The sequence below is a fragment of the Procambarus clarkii genome, chromosome 17 (assembly GCF_040958095.1).
Source record: "Procambarus clarkii isolate CNS0578487 chromosome 17, FALCON_Pclarkii_2.0, whole genome shotgun sequence".
NCBI classification, from domain to species: domain Eukaryota; kingdom Metazoa; phylum Arthropoda; class Malacostraca; order Decapoda; family Cambaridae; genus Procambarus; species Procambarus clarkii.
In genome coordinates this window covers 38,148,448-38,164,055 of record NC_091166.1, presented here as the reverse complement: position 1 = coordinate 38,164,055, position 15,608 = coordinate 38,148,448, and the positions used below count along the sequence as shown (strand labels likewise).

Below are 15,608 nucleotides of genomic sequence, written 5' to 3'. Positions count from 1 at the left end.
TCACACTGGTGTCTGCTAGTGGTGTTTCAGTCACACTGGTGTCTGTAAACATGGGATGGATTATGGATTACAGGAGAGTCAGCGTGACTCACAGCATGCTGATCAATAACACAGAAGTTGCCTGGACTCATTAATGCCAAAGGGATACAAATGCTGATGACAGGACATATAAGTAAGTTGAGGTAACATCCGGCCACGGGAGAGTTGGCCGGATGTTACCTCTTCTCCGAAGTGAGACAGAGTAGTGCTAGGCCGGATATTAGCTCTACTCCGAGGCAGGAGCGAAGGGATGAGATTCACATGAGGAGAAAACCTTAAGCTTTCATGGAATCTCAGGACCCTAACATGGAAGGAACACATGGATAAGGAGCAGGGATATGAGAACGGAGTAAAGGAACGAGACCCATCCACTTGGCCAATCTGTGATCGAACGCCAATGGTCCATTCGAACGTTCGCCGATCGAACTTGTCATTAGAACGGCCGTCGCTTTACCCGAGTAAAACCTGATCATCTTTCCAGGTTAATGAGGATATAGCTACATTTCTGGGAGTAGAAAGCACATAGGATACTGGAGGCAACAGAGTTGATGACTTAGTAAATAGAATGTAATTTATGATGATTTCCGATGAATTGACATTTATCTCCGGTCGGATTAAATAATATACTTGTAAATATAAATGGAAACAAGTGCACGTTAGATATATCTGAACACATTCCATCAAATATATCCAACACACACACACACACACACACACACACACACACACACACACACACACACACACACACACACACACACACACACACACACACACACACACACACACTTATCTTCATCTATAATCCCATAGAATATGGCTGATAATTGGTTGCTAAAACTCTGAAAAAGCATCTTAGTGAATGCCAGGATAAGGAGTGGTGACCTTGAGTGTGTGAAAACGCACTGAGGTGCTCTCTATACCATCTTAAGAGATTATATACTATCCACTAAACTACTCAAGAAAGGTCAAAACAACCTAACCTAACCTAACCTAACCTAACCTAACCTAACCTAACCTAACCTAACCTAACCTAACCTAACCTAAACCCTGAGAGAGAAATAATGCAACAGAGGTCAGGAGTAATTATCTAGAATCAATACACATATCAATAACTATTGCAATATGCAATGGAATATACAGAGCAATCCATGCTTGAATATAGAATACAATCAACTAATCAATATTGAATAAAATCCATGAGTGAATATGGAATACAATCCTCGAATGAAAATAATATACAATCACCAAGGGAATATAGAATGCAATCAATGAATATAGAATACAATCAATGAATATAAAATACAATCAACGAATACAGAATACAATTAATGAATATTGAATACAATTCACGAGTGAATAGAGAATACAATCCAGGAATGGATACAGAATACAATCTGCGAGTGAATACAGCAGTTATATGAACGATAACCGTTGTTTAGCTACGATATCTCCAGTAAAACGACGATATCGACGGTTGTGTGGTGGAGGTGCTGGGATGTGGGAGTGTGTGGTGGAGGTGCTTTGATGTGGGAGTGTGCGTGGTGGTGGTGCTGGGATGTGGGAGTGTGTGGTGGAGGTGCTGGGATGTGGGAGTGTGTGGTGGAGGTGCTGGGATGTGGGAGTGTGTGGTGGAGGTGCTGGGATGTGGGAGTGTGTGGTAGAGGTGCTGGGATGTGGGAGTGTGTGGTGGAGGTGCTGGGATGTGGGAGTGTGTGGTGGAGGTGCTGGGATGTGGGAGTGTGTGGTGGAGGTGCTGGGATGTGGGAGTGTGTGGTGGAGGTGCTTTGACGTGGGAGTATATTCACCTAGTTGTGTTTGCGGGAGTTGAGCTCTGCTCTTTCGGCCCGCCTCTCAACTGTCAAGCAACTGTTTACTAACTATTTTTTTTCCACACCACACACACACACACACCCACCCCAGGAAGCAGCCCGTGACAGCTGACTAACTCCCAGGTACCTATTTACTGCTAGGTAACAGGGGCATTCAGGGTGAAAGAAACTTTGCCCATTTGTTTCTGCCGGGTGCGGGAATCGAACCCGTGCCACAGAATTACGGGTCCTGCGCGCTATCCACCAGGTTACCAGGCCCCCCGAAGTCGAAGTCCACAATCGACTTGATAATAGTCCAGGACGGACCGAAACGTCGTCGTCCTTTCACTTTCTAGTGTGGGATTTGGTCAACATTTTTCACCCACGTTATTGTGCCGCCTGATCTGCATGATTAGCTTTGCTTGAAGGGAAAAGAGTGCAAAATATAATACTAGAAAGTATATTCCCGACAATGGTAAGTGCCACTGGCTATTATGTGGTGAAATCTTCAAGGCGAAGAGGAGGTTATATGTTAAACTAATTAATGACTTGGAGGATCACTTAAGCTAATGGTGAGGAGGGCGTGCCAACGGGCACTCAAAAGTGGCACTAAGTCAGTCGATTGGATAAATTGTATTATGCTGTTGTATTCGAGTGGGGGCGAATGTATTGACTGAAAGAACTCTTGTGCTATTAGTGCATTGACAGTAATTATCACTTGGAGATAGCGAAAAGGCAAGATAACCATTAGATTATCATCTGGATAACGACATGAGGGTGTAATATAACCACAAGATTTAACCCATTTAGACTATTTCATTTTGTTTCTCCTCTTTTACTATTGTTTGTGTTTCTATTTCACCTCTTTCTCTTCCCTATTAAACCTACTTCAGCTTTCGTTATTCCAATTAAATTGATGGTTTACATCTTACCTTCTCGCCTATCACCTCACATTCCTGCCTTATATAGTGACTGTCTCTACCACGCTTTCTTACAAGACCAAAGATCACATTCACTCAACAAAATATCTACCACCTACGGGCTACTCATGCCCGTGCAACCTCTTGTAGTGGATTAATCTTCAATCAATCAAACAATCCTTCTATAAACAAGTTGATGATGGTCCAAAACGGACAGATACGTCGACACTTCATTTAATCTCAAATGTGTGTGTGTGTGTGTGTGTGTGTGTGTGTGTGTGTGTGTGTGTGTGTGTGTGTGTGTGTGTGTGTGTGTGTGTGTGTGTGTGTGTGTGTTAGGCATCTTGTATCATATTGCAGAATGAGGCTAGAGTCTAAGATGACTGGGGAGACCGAGGGATTCCATCACTGGGGTACGGACGAGATGCGATCATGATTCATCTCCTTAAGAACTCAAGTTTTAGAGCCCTCCAACACGCGCTCTGATGAGCGTGTGGTGTAGGGAGGAGGCCAGGATAAGGGAGGTTCGTGTCTCGATCAAAATTGAGAAGAGGGAAAGTGGGTAAATCATATGGTTCAAGTTGAAGTTATGTTAAGGACCTGCCCAAATCGCTGTGTGTGTTAGTGGCCTTCCATGAATGTAAACATACCAGTCTTATGAAATTTTACGAACCCATTGTACCTTCTTGCAAATAACAATTATTATTATTAAATGCGTTGTGTTACGATTCCTTCTGTTTATGCTCAGCTTCCACTTGTCACGTATCAAGTGATACGTGACAAGAGATAAATGATATCATTCCGCTTTAGATGATATTAAAGAGGGAAGAAAGAGGGTTGTACAGATATACTCGAGTCTATCTGATACACTCACAACTCCATAGACTTACCGTTATTACAGACTTAGAGGGAGATACATCTATCGGCCACCTGAGTGAAGAGATCGACATATCCTTACTCGTGTAGCATCCTCATTAGCTACGTTAGTGTAATCATTACCAATAACATCTTTACTCTGGACCGACTCGTTATCTAGACGGATGCGAGCAGGATTATAGAATTACTACAGAGTGGTGTCTTCCTCGTTAACAAATATAGGCCACTTAGCTCATCCAAGGCATCGAACAAGGAGTAACTTACAGTAATGATACATGTAAATGTGACAATGCACAGCCAACACCTAGTTAAATTGCTTTTGATTTACTTCGATCATATTAGTCAAAAAGTCAGCTATTTCAAGTTACATTAAATACTCTTCTGGAAAATCGTTTTTCACCTGGGTTCATCACCTCACATCTGGGCTCATCACCTACCACCTGAGCTCATCACCTACCACCTGGTACAATACGAAAACCATCAAAGAAAATGAAGTAATTAATTTTTTATCTAAATTTACTATTCATTCTATTTAATACTTGATTAGATTAAACTAATATCGCCTAAAAAAATTATATATTATATATATATTATATATTATATATTATATATATATATATATATATATATATATATATATATATATATATATATATATATATATATATATATATATATATATATATATATATATATATATTGCCTCAGAGACACTTGGTGCCTGGGGTAAAAGTGCTGCTAGCTATTTGAAGGAGTTGGGGTCTAAGCTAATCGAAACAACTAGAGACCCTAGAGCTGCCAGTTTTCTTTTTCAGCGCCTTAGTGTGGCAATCCAGAGAGGAAATGCTCACTGCATCCATGGTTCCTGCCCGCCATCTGAGGAGCTGGAGGAGCTGTACAACTTGTGACAAGCAGCCTTGCACCCTGCATGTAATCAATATTGTAACTTTTTCTGTGTAATGACATTTTCAAATAAAGTTAGATAAATATACACACATACCAAAAGAATAGGGGTGGTAGGAGAAGAAAATATCAAAGTGTTCAGTGAGGATCCACAAGGTCTTCTCTGGGTACTCTTTATTTTCTTCTCCGAGGCTATGGGTCCCTACACTTGCACCAGAGGTGGTACCCCTTCTAGTTTTTTATATATATATACTAATAAGAAATATTTCAAGCAAGTCTTAATAAAAAATACTACACTGTATAATTGTCTTCACGTGCAGCTGAACTGAAAGCTCACATGTTTTAAGAATGTTATTGATTGATTGGAACAGTTGAATGCCAATATTAATAGAGGGTAATTACACGTCCAAAACACGAACCTTGTCCCATGGTCCTAAGTGCAATACAACTCCACGTGGCTCTCAATATTTGTTGACCTTCAATCACCAACAGCAACTATGAGGAGACATATTCATCAGAACTCATTAAATGAAGTAATTTTGACGTCATTATTTTGAGGTTTCTGGAGCTCACAGTTCCTGCGACGGCGCTGGAACCAATCGTATTGGCGTTTGACTTTCCATTGGAGACTTTCGGCGCCGTGGAGAGGGTGGACTTGCTGCATGGGTGACAGCTTCTTCTCCGTATGAACGTACCCTGGCTTTGCGCCCTGGAGAGGTCACTCCAGAGCGCAACTCCATAGTCTCCTGAGACTAATGGATGCCTATTATTTTGAGGTCTGCCAGTTACCGCAATTATCACAAGGGTGGTAAAACCACCCCATTACCCATGTGGAACACCAGTTACATTCAAAATGTTGATATATATGTGTGAAACACTAGACAAAATAGGTACATAGGCTCATAATAGAGAGGAGTCTGTATCACAGAACCTGTACCACAGCATGACACAGTTGGTGACAGGAGCCTGCACCACAGCACGACACAGCTGGTGACAGTGTACCACAGCATGACACAGCTGGTGACAGTGTACCACAGCATGACACAGCTGGTGACAGGAACCTGTACCACAGCACGACACAACTGGTGACAGGAACCTGTACCACAGCACGACACAGCTGGTGACAGGAACCTGTACCACAGCATGACACAGCTGGTGACAGGAACCTGTACCACAGCACGACACAACTGGTGACAGGAACCTGTACCACAGCACGACACAGCTGGTGACAGGAACCTGTACCACAGCACGACACAGCTGGTGACAGGAACCTGTACCACAGCACGACACAGCTGGTGACAGGAACCTGTACCACAGCACGACACAGCTGGTGACAGGAACCTGTACCACAGCACGGCACAGCTGGTGACAGGAACCTGTACCACAGCACGGCACAGCTGGTGACAGGAACCTGTACCACAGCACGACACAGCTGGTGACAGAGCCTGTACCACAGCACGTAACAGCTGGTACCAGTGTACCACAGCATGACACAGCTGGTGACAGTGTACCACAGCATGACACAGCTGGTGACAGTGCACCACAGCATGACACAGCTGGTGACAGTGTACCACAGCACGACACAGCTGGTGACAGGAACCTGTACCACAGCACGACACAGCTGGTGACAGTGTACCACAGCACGACACAGCTGGTGACAGTGTACCACAGCACGACACAGCTGGTGACAGTGTACCACAGCACGACACAGCTGGTGACAGTGTACCACAGCACGACACAGCTGGTGACAGTGTACCACAGCACGAAACAGCTGGTGACAGTGTACCACAGCACGAAACAGCTGGTGACAGTGTACCACAGCACGAAACAGCTGGTGACAGTGTACCACAGCACGAAACAGCTGGTGACAGTGTACCACAGCATGACACAGCTGGTGACAGTGTACCACAGCATGACACAGCTGGTGACAGTGTACCACAGCATGACACAGCTGGTGAGAGGAACCTGCACCACAGCACGACAACCTTTACCTCCCCTCGGCAGCGTGAACCACGAGGCCACAGAGGCAGCAGGAGGCAGGTCCGTCGCGGCCCGGGTCTCCAGTATAGCTTGTGTCCTCGCCAGGTGAGGCTGGCCTCGCTCGCTCCCTCCACCCTCACCATTCACAGAAAATATACAACACTAATCATTGTTTTAAACAATCCAGAGATAAAAAGAAACACACTCGCTTACAGCTCTATAAATGATAATAAGCATTATATTATCACGATAACAGTGAACGCTGAAAAAAAGGGGAAAAATATGTAGAAAATATATATATAATGGAATATGCATGTACATGATGCCAGCAAATGGGTCGTATCGTCTGTAGCTGGTAGTGATTGGGGCGTTTCGGCTCAGCATGGCGAGCCATGCTGGGTTATGGCTTTGGTGAACGCTGATAGACACACACTCAAGTCCAGTGATCAAACCCGCGATGCAGGACCCATCTTGCGGTGCGAGGAAGGCATAAGCGAGCACCCACTACCTGTTCCTCACGCCCACACCCGCCTCTTCAGACGCCTCCTCGCGCCCACACCAGAGGTATGGGCGTCCTCCTCCCCATCCCTAAACCAACCCCCTTTGACTCATGCATGACAACACGACATTTCCACCCACATTCATTCTTGCATCGTTGCAAGGGCATTCATGCAGTGCATTTGTATCGAGTCCTGCCTTCAGGAGAAGTATTGTGGTCCCTAAGTAACACCTGGGTTCTCGGAGCAGGTATTAAGGTAATGCATAATAAATTATGCAGTAGTTTATTGTTCACTATGAACAATTTGAATACCTGCACACACGTATGCATACATTTCTTACACAGACACACAAAACCCTCACACACACACACACATGCAGACACAAACAACACATAAATATGCAAACACACACACACACACACACACACACACACACACACACACACACACACACACACACACACACACACACACACACACACACACACACACACACACAGCAATCGGTAGTTTCTTTCACGAGATAGCTAAGTTCACCTAGCAAGAAATGGATACCAGTGATATAGCTGCTGCGAGTTGCCTCTTAAGTGTGCATGTTTGTGTGTCATACACACGCACACACACACACACACACACACACACACACACACACACACACACACACACACACACGTAAATTATCTTGAGAAAACGCTAGACTAGTACGACTATATAACACATGGAAGGGCTATGAGAACATACAGCTGGGATATGAGGATTAGGAACTGGGATATGAAGCCAAGCAGCTGGGATATAAGGACAAGGAGGTGGGATAGAACGGAGGGATGAAACAGATAGTTAATGAATGCAAATGAAGAAAGAAACCAAATTCCGTCAACGGCGAATGATCTAAAGTTAAGAAAATCAGTCCACTGAGATTGCCAAGAAACTCAATAAAATATTAGACTCCCAACCCACAGTTCTGAAAAAAACAAAAACAAAAGGAAGCAGCGACGGATTCAGCTTGAGGTCTTTCGTGTTGTGATCAGAATAAATCATTCCCACTCAGGCCAACTCTGCAGTGTGCCCTGTCACTATACTGTCACAATACTGTCACAATACTGTCACAATACTGTCACAATACTGTCACAATACTGTCATCACCACCATTTAAAGGTGTCGTGAACGGGAATGTATATAAATCCTTTGAAAGAGCTCAAATTTCTTTTTGATCCACTTCAGCAGATGGAAAAATAAGGTGATTTAACCTTAGTATTTTGGAACATTAAAAGGCAAGTCACTCTTAACAAAATACTTTAGTTTTCTATTGCCAAACATCACTCGGCTATAAAATTATAGGAACGCGTTTTCATTCAAAGGAAGTAAAATGCTGCTCTATAATCGAATAGTAAACATAAAGAACATATTAGTAAATTATATAATTCAATGTAATATCGTGTATATACACTTACAGCTTGAATTGGTATACTTCTCTTCAAACTCAAGCTTTACATTCCATTGTACCAATGAGAATAATAAGTATATTTTTTATAACATAGAATATGATACAAAGAGTCAACACTAAGGCTCTGTGGACTTAAGAATACGTCCAAGGCCTTATTACAAAGCCTTTGGAATTACATAATTATATATTTCACCATCTGGAGTGCCCAGAGTTGCCAGATGAAGAACAGGAGCCACATCGTAATGCGATAATTGAGTCTTGTGCATTGTTAGCCTTCATCAGAGCAAGATAGAGATACACACACACTATCTTGCTCTGATGAAGGCGAATTGAGCCGAAAACGCGTTCAGAATTCTCTAACTGTTCAAATGTGGGTTTTCCGCATACTTGGATCAGTGTTTTTATGTTCGTTGTTCACTCCATATATATATATATATATATATATATATATATATATATATATATATATATATATATATATATATATATATATATATATATATGTATATATATATATATATCTATATATCTATATATATATATATATATATATATATATATATATATATATATATATATATATATATATATATATATATATATATATATATATATATATGCGAACAAGCCTGAATGGTCCCCAGGACTTTTTCATATATATATATATATATATATATATATATATATATATATATATATATATATATATATATATATATATATAAAACTATTGTAACATGTCACTTCACCCAAATGTAGGTATAAAAACCGAAAGGTGTTTAAGCTCTATTGAGTTAAAGTTGTGTGTGTTTGTGTAAACTAAAGTCTTTGAAAATGTAATAAATTATATATATATATATATATATATATATATATATATATATATATATATATATATATATATATGTATATATATATATATATATATATATATATATATATATATACTCACCTAGTTGTGCTTGCGGGGATTGAGCTTTAGCTCTTTGTTCCCGCCTCTCAACCGTCAATCAACTGGTGTACAGAATCATGAGCCTATTGGACTCTATCAAATCTACATTTGAGACTGTGTATGGAGTCAGCCTCCACTACATCACTACCTAATGCATTCCATCTGTTAACTACTCTGACAATCTTGCTATCTTTGTTATATTTCGTATAAAGAATTTGTTATCTTTGTGCGTGTTAGGCTTTGCCTATTATACAGGTGTTTAAATTTAGCATGTCTCTTTTTAAAGTGATGTCAAGGACATCTCTCATGTGATTTTTAACGGCGCCAGCTTGAAGATAATAAGTTAAATGCCTTGTGAGGTTGAGCGACGTCATTCCTATTTACTTAAATTTAAAGCTACATCCTTTACGTGGGCAGGTGTCCAGATTTTTGCTACATTCGACTGTTTCAAAGGATTTCCGTCTTTCTGGCAGTTTATGCAGAAGTAACCACTAACCCAACACACACCAGTCCGTCCTCCTAAGGTTTCCCAACGTCAAAAAAACGGTGAATTTAAAGTGTTCTTTCCTAACCTACCAGAGGACCCAAAATAGAAAACGGGACAGTACGTCACCTTCGCGAGCCGTTTTCATTTTCTAGTACGACGATTTTTAACCTTATGTAACGCATACGAGCGAAAAGCGACGTTCTTTGTGAGAGAACAGGTCAGCCCGTCCTCCTAACGTTTCCTAACGTCACGAAAACGGTCAATTAATGTGTCACACGGCTGCTTAGACCCTTCTAAGTAGCCGTGCACAAATTAATTTTTGTCACTAGGACAAATTAAGTTTTTGCCTGACCCTATAGTTGCCATCACATCTCGTCAGAAGCACATTACAAAGTTTCTGAGGTTCTCTCTCGTGTACCATTACGCCAGTGATGACAATTTTTATTTATTTGGCCTTTGTCTGTGTTCTCATGTTAGTGAGGGAGTATTGTTCTAGTTATTTTCATTACCATACCCGTGTGTTCTTGTCCATAATTCTCTGTACGAAGGATGTCATTTATTTTGACCAAATCACATACTAGAAAGTGAAGAGACGACGACGTTTCGGTCCGTCTTGGACCATTATAAAGTCGATTGTGAAGAGATGAAGGAGGCAATGGCAATACATAGGGAAGACAGAGAGGGAGGAGAGTTTTTCAGCCACGTTATTGTGACTCCTCATCTGCATATGGATATCTTTTATGTTACAAGGACATTAGTAAAATTCCTAAAACATGGAAGATGAAACGAGGAAAGATTTAAAAGTTTAATTAGTGGTTTTTAAAGGTCATGTAAATCAAAATACCATGAAAAGGATTCATGGGTACAATAGGGTTTTGTGTTTTCGTTTTTTTTATGCCAGGCTCAGTGCCACATCGCTCAGCCAGATGCTGGAGGCGGGAGTGAGGCTGATGTTGGGTGATGAGGTTGGGTGGTGAGGTTGTGGCGTATAATTGATGTTGGGTGGTGAGGTTGTGTTGTATAATTGATGTTGGGTGGTGAGGTTGTGTTGTATAATTGATGTTGGGTGGTGAGGTTGTGTTGAATAATTGATGTTGGGTGGTGAGGTTGTGTTGTATAATTGATGTTGGGTGGTGAGGTTGTGTTGTATAATTGATGTTGGGTGGTGAGGTTGTGTTGTATAATTGATGTTGGGTGGTGAGGTTGTGTTGTATAAGTGATGTTGGGTGAGTATGCGTTGTACATTTGATGTGTAGAAAACGAGTTGTACTGATGATGTTGAAGGTTTGTGTGTCACACAGGCTGGTTGGATGTTGAGTATGTGATGTTGTGGTGATGGGGACTTATTGTGCAAGTGATGCTGAGTGTGAGTATAAGTGATGTAAAGTTGATATCTTAAGTATTAGTGCCATAAAATTGCTGTTTTTGACGATAATAGGCATCACAAAAAATGCTTTATTGTACTTAGATGCAAACTCATCTCTTATTGATTGTTCGGGATGAATTCCAGCTGTTGGGTTCTTGCTTCGAAGAGTTTAATTATCTGGCCTACACTACCTCTTCTCAAAACGCTTTGGTTTATGTAATATCTATTTATGACCATTTTATTTAATTTTAAATAAAGGTTGTCCGCCTTTTCCCTAAATTGGTAATTTTAATTAGTCACGTTGTATCTAGTCTTTCTAATATATTTGGGGCTAGCTTTTCAAAATTTTACCAGGAGTTTATCTTGTGTTCATTTACTGTCGGTCCCAACTCAAGTTTAGTGAATACTTTTGTCTGCCTTAGTTTCACGAGTTCTTTGATAATCTCCTCTAATTGTGATGAGTACTTTGTGCACTCTGGCATCATGAGCACTCTGCCACGATCATGTCACCACTGATGCTTCTCTCCTTCACAGACTTAAGGCTGTGAAAAGAGAGACACGTAAGTCTTACGTTTTTCACAGACATAAGGCTTTATTCATTAGCTTCATCTCCTAACATATACGTCTTAATTTTCTTCAGCAAATTTTCATATTTACTACGATAAGTTCTGAAGGCTTAGGCTGCATGCTACGAGACAGATCTCACGTACGTGATATTTGGAGTTCTGTACATCAATAAATATCGTTACTTTGATTAATATCATCTGTGACGTTGTCATTTTTTTATCTATTATAACCGATACTAATATATTTATATTAATGAAACGTCTATTGTATTTGCCACATTTTAAATCTAAAAGAATATTAAAATTTCCGGGAAACGAACAGTTGGAAATTTATTTCTGGCAGCAGATTTTCCCTCCGGTAGTGAGCATTTAATTTATTCTTTTAATGTTGTTTGGATTGGAGAGAGAGCTTTTTGGGTCGCTCTTAACTGGGTTTACAGCCCGGCTGGTTAGGTTATGGGCGGTGGTCCTCACAGCCTCCGACACACACACACACACACACACACACACACACACACACACACACACACACACACACACACACACACACACACACACACACACACACACATATATACACATTAAGACGAAAATCCGGGGTGTGTGTGGGGGTAGGGTGGGGGGAGGTGACAGTTGATTGATTGACAGTTGAGAGGCGGGACCAAAGAGCCAGAGCTCAACCCCCCGCAAGCACTACTAAATGAATACAACTAGAAGAAAATACACACAAACACACACACACACACACAAACACACACAAACACACACAAACACACACACACAAACACACACACACAGGTGACAAAGATTAAGCAAGAAAGAGAAGGCTGGGCGGACTGTATTTTCTTGGACTGTCGGAAAGCTTTTGACACAGTACCCCATAAGAGGCTGGTACATAAGCTGGAGAGACAGGCAGGAGTGACTGGTATAGTGCTCCAGTGGATAAGGGGAGTACCTAAGCAATACGAAGCAAAGAGTTACAGTGAGAGGCCTAAGATTGGCGTGAAGTTCACCAGTGGAGTCCCACAGGGCTCTGTACTCGGTCCTATCCTGTTTCTGATATACTGGAGAAATGATCTCCCGGAGGGTATAGACTCATTCCTCTTAATGTTTGCTGACGATGCCAAAATTATGAGAAGGATTAAGACAGAGGAGGACTGCTTGAGGCTTCAAAAAGACCTAGACAAACTGAAGGAATGGTCGAATAAGTGGTTGCTAGAGTTTAACCCAAACAAATGTAATGTAATGAAGATAGGTGAAGGGAGCTGGAGACCAGATACAAGGTATCATTTGGGAGATGAAATTCTTCAAGAGTCAGAGAGAGAGAGAGAAAGACCTGGGGGTTGATATCACGCCAGACCTGTCCCCTGAAGCCAATATCAAGAGGATAACATTAGCGGCATGTGCCAGGTTGGCCAACATAAGAACGGCATTTAGAAACATGTAAGGAATCATTCAGAAGATTGTATTCCACATAGGTCAGACCAGTCTTGGAGTATGCAGCTCCATCGTAGAGTCCATATCTAGTCAAGCATAAGACTAAACTGGAGAAGGTTCAAAGGTTTGCCACCAGACTAGAACCCGAGCTGAAAGGTTTGAGCTACAAGGAGAGACTACGGGAGTTAAACCTCACGTCGCTGGAAGACAGAAGAGTTAGGGGGGACATGATCACCACATACAAGATTCTCAAAGGAATTGATAGGGTAGTTAAGGACATGCTATTTAACAAAAGAGGCATACGCACTAGGGGATACAGGTGGAAATTGAGTGCCCAAATGAGCCACAGAGATATTAGAAAGAACTTTATTAGTTTCAGAGTGGTTGACAAATGGAATGCATTAGGAAGTGATGTGGTGGAGGCTGACTCCATACACAGTTTCAAGTGTAGATATGATAGAGCCCAATAGGCTCAGGAACCTGTACACCAGTTGATTGACAATTGACAGGCGGGGACCAAAGAGCCAGAGCTCAACCCTTGCAAGCAAAAATAGGTAGTACAAAAAATAGGTGAGCACATTCACACACCTTCACACACACACACACCTTCACACACACACACACACACACACACACACGCACGCACGCACACACACTAAAGGACGCCTGATAGCTGAGTTAACAGCACGCTGGATACGTAGTCCTGTTGATCGGAGATCGATCCCCTGAGATGGTGGAAATAAATGGTCAGAATTTTTTTTTTACTCTGATGCCCCTGTTACCAAGCAGTAAATAAGTACCTGGGAGTTAAACAGCTGTTACGGGCTGCTTCCTGGGGGACATTGTGTGTGTGTGTGTTAAGAGAGTAATATATGTAGAAGATATAAGAGAAAAAATAGATTGGTTAGAAAGGCGACGTCCAAGAGCTAATAACTCGATTCCGCAGACAGAAATAGTAAAGACACAAACACACACACATACAAAGAAGCCACTGATGTTGCGTTGTATCAGTGGTAGAAAGACATTCCTCTTAAGACCACCAGCCTAAGATAAACAAGAAGAATCCGGCCGAAAATACATGTGATTCAGTTAAGAACCTGAGAACCAACTGAACCGCATCAGAAGTGGCAGAACCGTCTTGGAAGAGAGTCTGAGGAACCAGAAGAGCAAGATGCGAGGAATCTGCAGGTATAAGAGCGAAGGGAAGTATCAGGGGGGAAAAGCACCAAGCCATTACGACTATATAGCCCTTGGAAGGGGTCAGGATAATGATTTGGGATGGGACGGGGGGGGTGGGGAGGAATGGTGCCCAACCACTTGGACGGTCGGGGGATTGAACGCCGACCTGTGTGTGTGTTTGCACGTGCGCATGAGAGAAGAATTTGAGTAAAGACTGAGAGAGAGAGAGAGAGAGAGAGAGAGAGAGAGAGAGAGAGAGAGAGAGAGAGAGAGAGAGAGAGAGAGAGAGAGAGAGAGAGAGAGAGAGAGAGAGAGAGAGACAGAGAGAGAGAGAGAGAGAGAGAGAGAGAGAGAGAGAGACAGAGAGAGAGAGAGAGAGAGAGAGAGAGAGAGAGAGAGAGAGAGAGAGAGAGAGAGAGAGAGAGAGAGAGAGAGAGAGAGAGAGAGAGAGAGAGAGAGAGAGGAAGAGAGAGAGAGAGAGAAAGAGAGAGAGAGAGAGAGAGTGACTGAGAATTCTGAATGCTTGCGTGAATATATTATCTTGAGAGACTATGAGCATGCACAAGCAACTTGTATAGGCTCACGAACTCTCTAGTTTCTCTGCGAGCCGGCATGTGTATTCACGCACCTGTATCGGGCTATAAGCTGTGTGCACGCAACTCTGTATCAAGTTATCACGGGCATACACGCGCCTGATTCGTGTTATCTTGTACTTGGGCGTTTGAGTTGTGCTATCGAGTGTATTAACACGCCTCCGACGGGCTGTCAGTTGGCTAAATCGACAAGTGTCGTGAAATAAGGTGTATCTATTCCTTATAGGGGGCCTGAAGGCTGAGTGGACAGCGCTTGGGATTCGTAGTCCTAAGGTTCCGTGTTCGATTCCCCGGTGGAAGAGGAAACAAATGGGCAGAGATTCTTTCACCCTGATGGACCTTTTCATCTAACACTAAATAGGTACCTGTGAGTTAGACAGCTGCTACGGGCTGCTTCCTGGGGATGTGTAACAAAGCGGAGGCCTGGTCGAGAACCGGGCCGCGGGGACGCTAAGCCCCGAAATCATCTCAAGATAACCCCCTTTGACTGTCGCCAATTATTACTATTACTATTGTTTCTAATAACTGCAGTAGAACAATCTGTGAAGGAACTTC

The 15,608-nt window shown here is 42.1% G+C and overlaps 2 protein-coding genes across 2 annotated transcripts in view; one reads left to right on the top strand and one right to left on the bottom strand.

Annotated features, from left to right (window-relative positions):
- Positions 1-5,471: 5,471 nt before the first annotated feature.
- LOC123772537 (keratin-associated protein 10-2-like) lies at positions 5,472-6,038 on the bottom strand. Its single transcript, XM_045765778.2, has one exon. It carries the CDS (start codon positions 6,036-6,038, stop codon positions 5,472-5,474), a length of 567 nt encoding a protein of 188 aa, XP_045621734.2.
- A 588-nt stretch (positions 6,039-6,626) lies between these two features.
- The window catches only part of LOC138365658 (uncharacterized), a 125,328-nt gene continuing 116,346 nt past the window's right edge, over positions 6,627-15,608 (top strand). The window contains exon 1 of the mRNA XM_069326144.1: positions 6,627-7,093. Coding sequence (XP_069182245.1) covers positions 6,839-7,093 — 255 coding nt within the window. The 5' untranslated portion in view covers positions 6,627-6,838. The remainder of the gene's footprint in view (positions 7,094-15,608) is intronic.

Coding starts and splice junctions, on each gene's coding strand:
- LOC123772537 (XM_045765778.2), bottom strand. CDS start 6,038: ATGCTGTGGTACACTGGTACCAGCTGTTACGTGCTGTGGTACAGGCTC.